This window comes from Emiliania huxleyi (assembly GCF_000372725.1).
Source record: "Emiliania huxleyi CCMP1516 unplaced genomic scaffold EMIHUscaffold_8739, whole genome shotgun sequence".
NCBI lineage: Eukaryota > Haptophyta > Isochrysidales > Noelaerhabdaceae > Emiliania > Emiliania huxleyi.
Window position 1 is genome coordinate 1 of NW_005195483.1, and position 1232 is coordinate 1232.

At 64.9% G+C, this 1232-nt stretch overlaps 1 protein-coding gene across 1 annotated transcript; it reads right to left on the reverse strand.

Moving 5' to 3' along the window:
• Positions 1–18: 18 nt before the first annotated feature.
• On the reverse strand, positions 19–342 carry EMIHUDRAFT_259159 (hypothetical protein; the record flags this gene model as incomplete). Its single annotated transcript, XM_005758245.1, has 1 exon — positions 19–342. A coding segment is annotated over one exon (324 nt), but the record flags the coding sequence as incomplete, so codon positions are not given.
• Positions 343–1232: the final 890 nt, after the last annotated feature.

The window sequence follows — 1232 nt, forward strand, 5'->3', positions numbered from 1 at the left end:
CCCGTCCTTGCCCTCGACCGGCGGCAGGATGTCGAGGACGCCGAGTACGTTGAGGTGGGAGAAGTGCAGCTGGATCTTGATCTCGCGGAGGAGGCGCTTGCAGTCGGTGGTGTCCTCGAAGGCCTTTGGGATCTTCTTGATCGCCACCGGCTGGTACGTGCCGTTGGGAAGCCTCCGCCGGCCCGCGCACACCAAGCCGTAGGCGCCTTGGCCGACCGCCTTGCGCACCTGATACTCCTCGGTCACCTCGAAACGCATGCCGCACATGGTGTAGAGCTTGGTGCCGTGCTCAGTGAGCACGTACTCCTGCTCGTTGAACGATTTGGAGCTGGTGGCTGCCATTTGGAGCCGAGCAGGGGCCGAGCCGTGAGGACACGGCCTCTTGCAGATCAAACGCGGCGCGAACGTTTTCTTTTCTGAGCAGCCTTCGAAACAAAGGAATACTTCCCTCCCTCTCGGTTGCAGAGCGAAATGCCGGGGTCAACTACCTACTCACTTTTGGGCCAAAAATTGCCAGAGCCCTGGATGTGAGGCTACCAACTGCAAGAAGAAGAATGCCGAGCGCAAATCACTCTGTGTGACACATTTCTTGTTGGCTTCTAAAAATCTCCAACTGCACTCCAAGTGCTCCAAGACCTATCAGCGAGGCTCTGTCTCTGTTTGTCCCTATTTCTAGTCCCGTGCCCCCAGTGTAGAAAGACCGTGCCCCCACGCCCCACCGCCCGCACCCCCCCCACCCCTCCCCGCCGCCGCCTCCGCCTCCACCCACGTCACCCACACGCCCTTGCCCCCGCCCACACCACCCCTAGCCGCCCTCGCCACGTCGTTGCCCACGCCGCCGCCCCCTCAGCCCTTACAGCCGCCCTCGCCGTTCGGCCTCGCCGTGGCGTTAGAGTACCCACGCCGCCGCCCAACTCACACCGCCACCGCCCTTTTGCCGCTGCCACACCTGGCCCACATACCGCCGGCGCCCTTGATTAGGCACCGCCGCCGCCCTCGCCACCGTTGCCCACAACCGGTTCCACGCTGCCGCCCACGCGCCACGCCGCCGCCGGCGCCGCCTGTGCCAACGCCACCGCTGCCCTCCCCACGCGAGCACCCACCGACCCACCTCGCCGGCTCGCCGCCACCCATGCTGTCGCCGCCCTCACCCCTCTGCCGACCGCGCTACAACTGGCTAACATCTGGCTTGGGGGTACTCCATGGCTTCACCCGTTCTGCGCCGTGTCTCA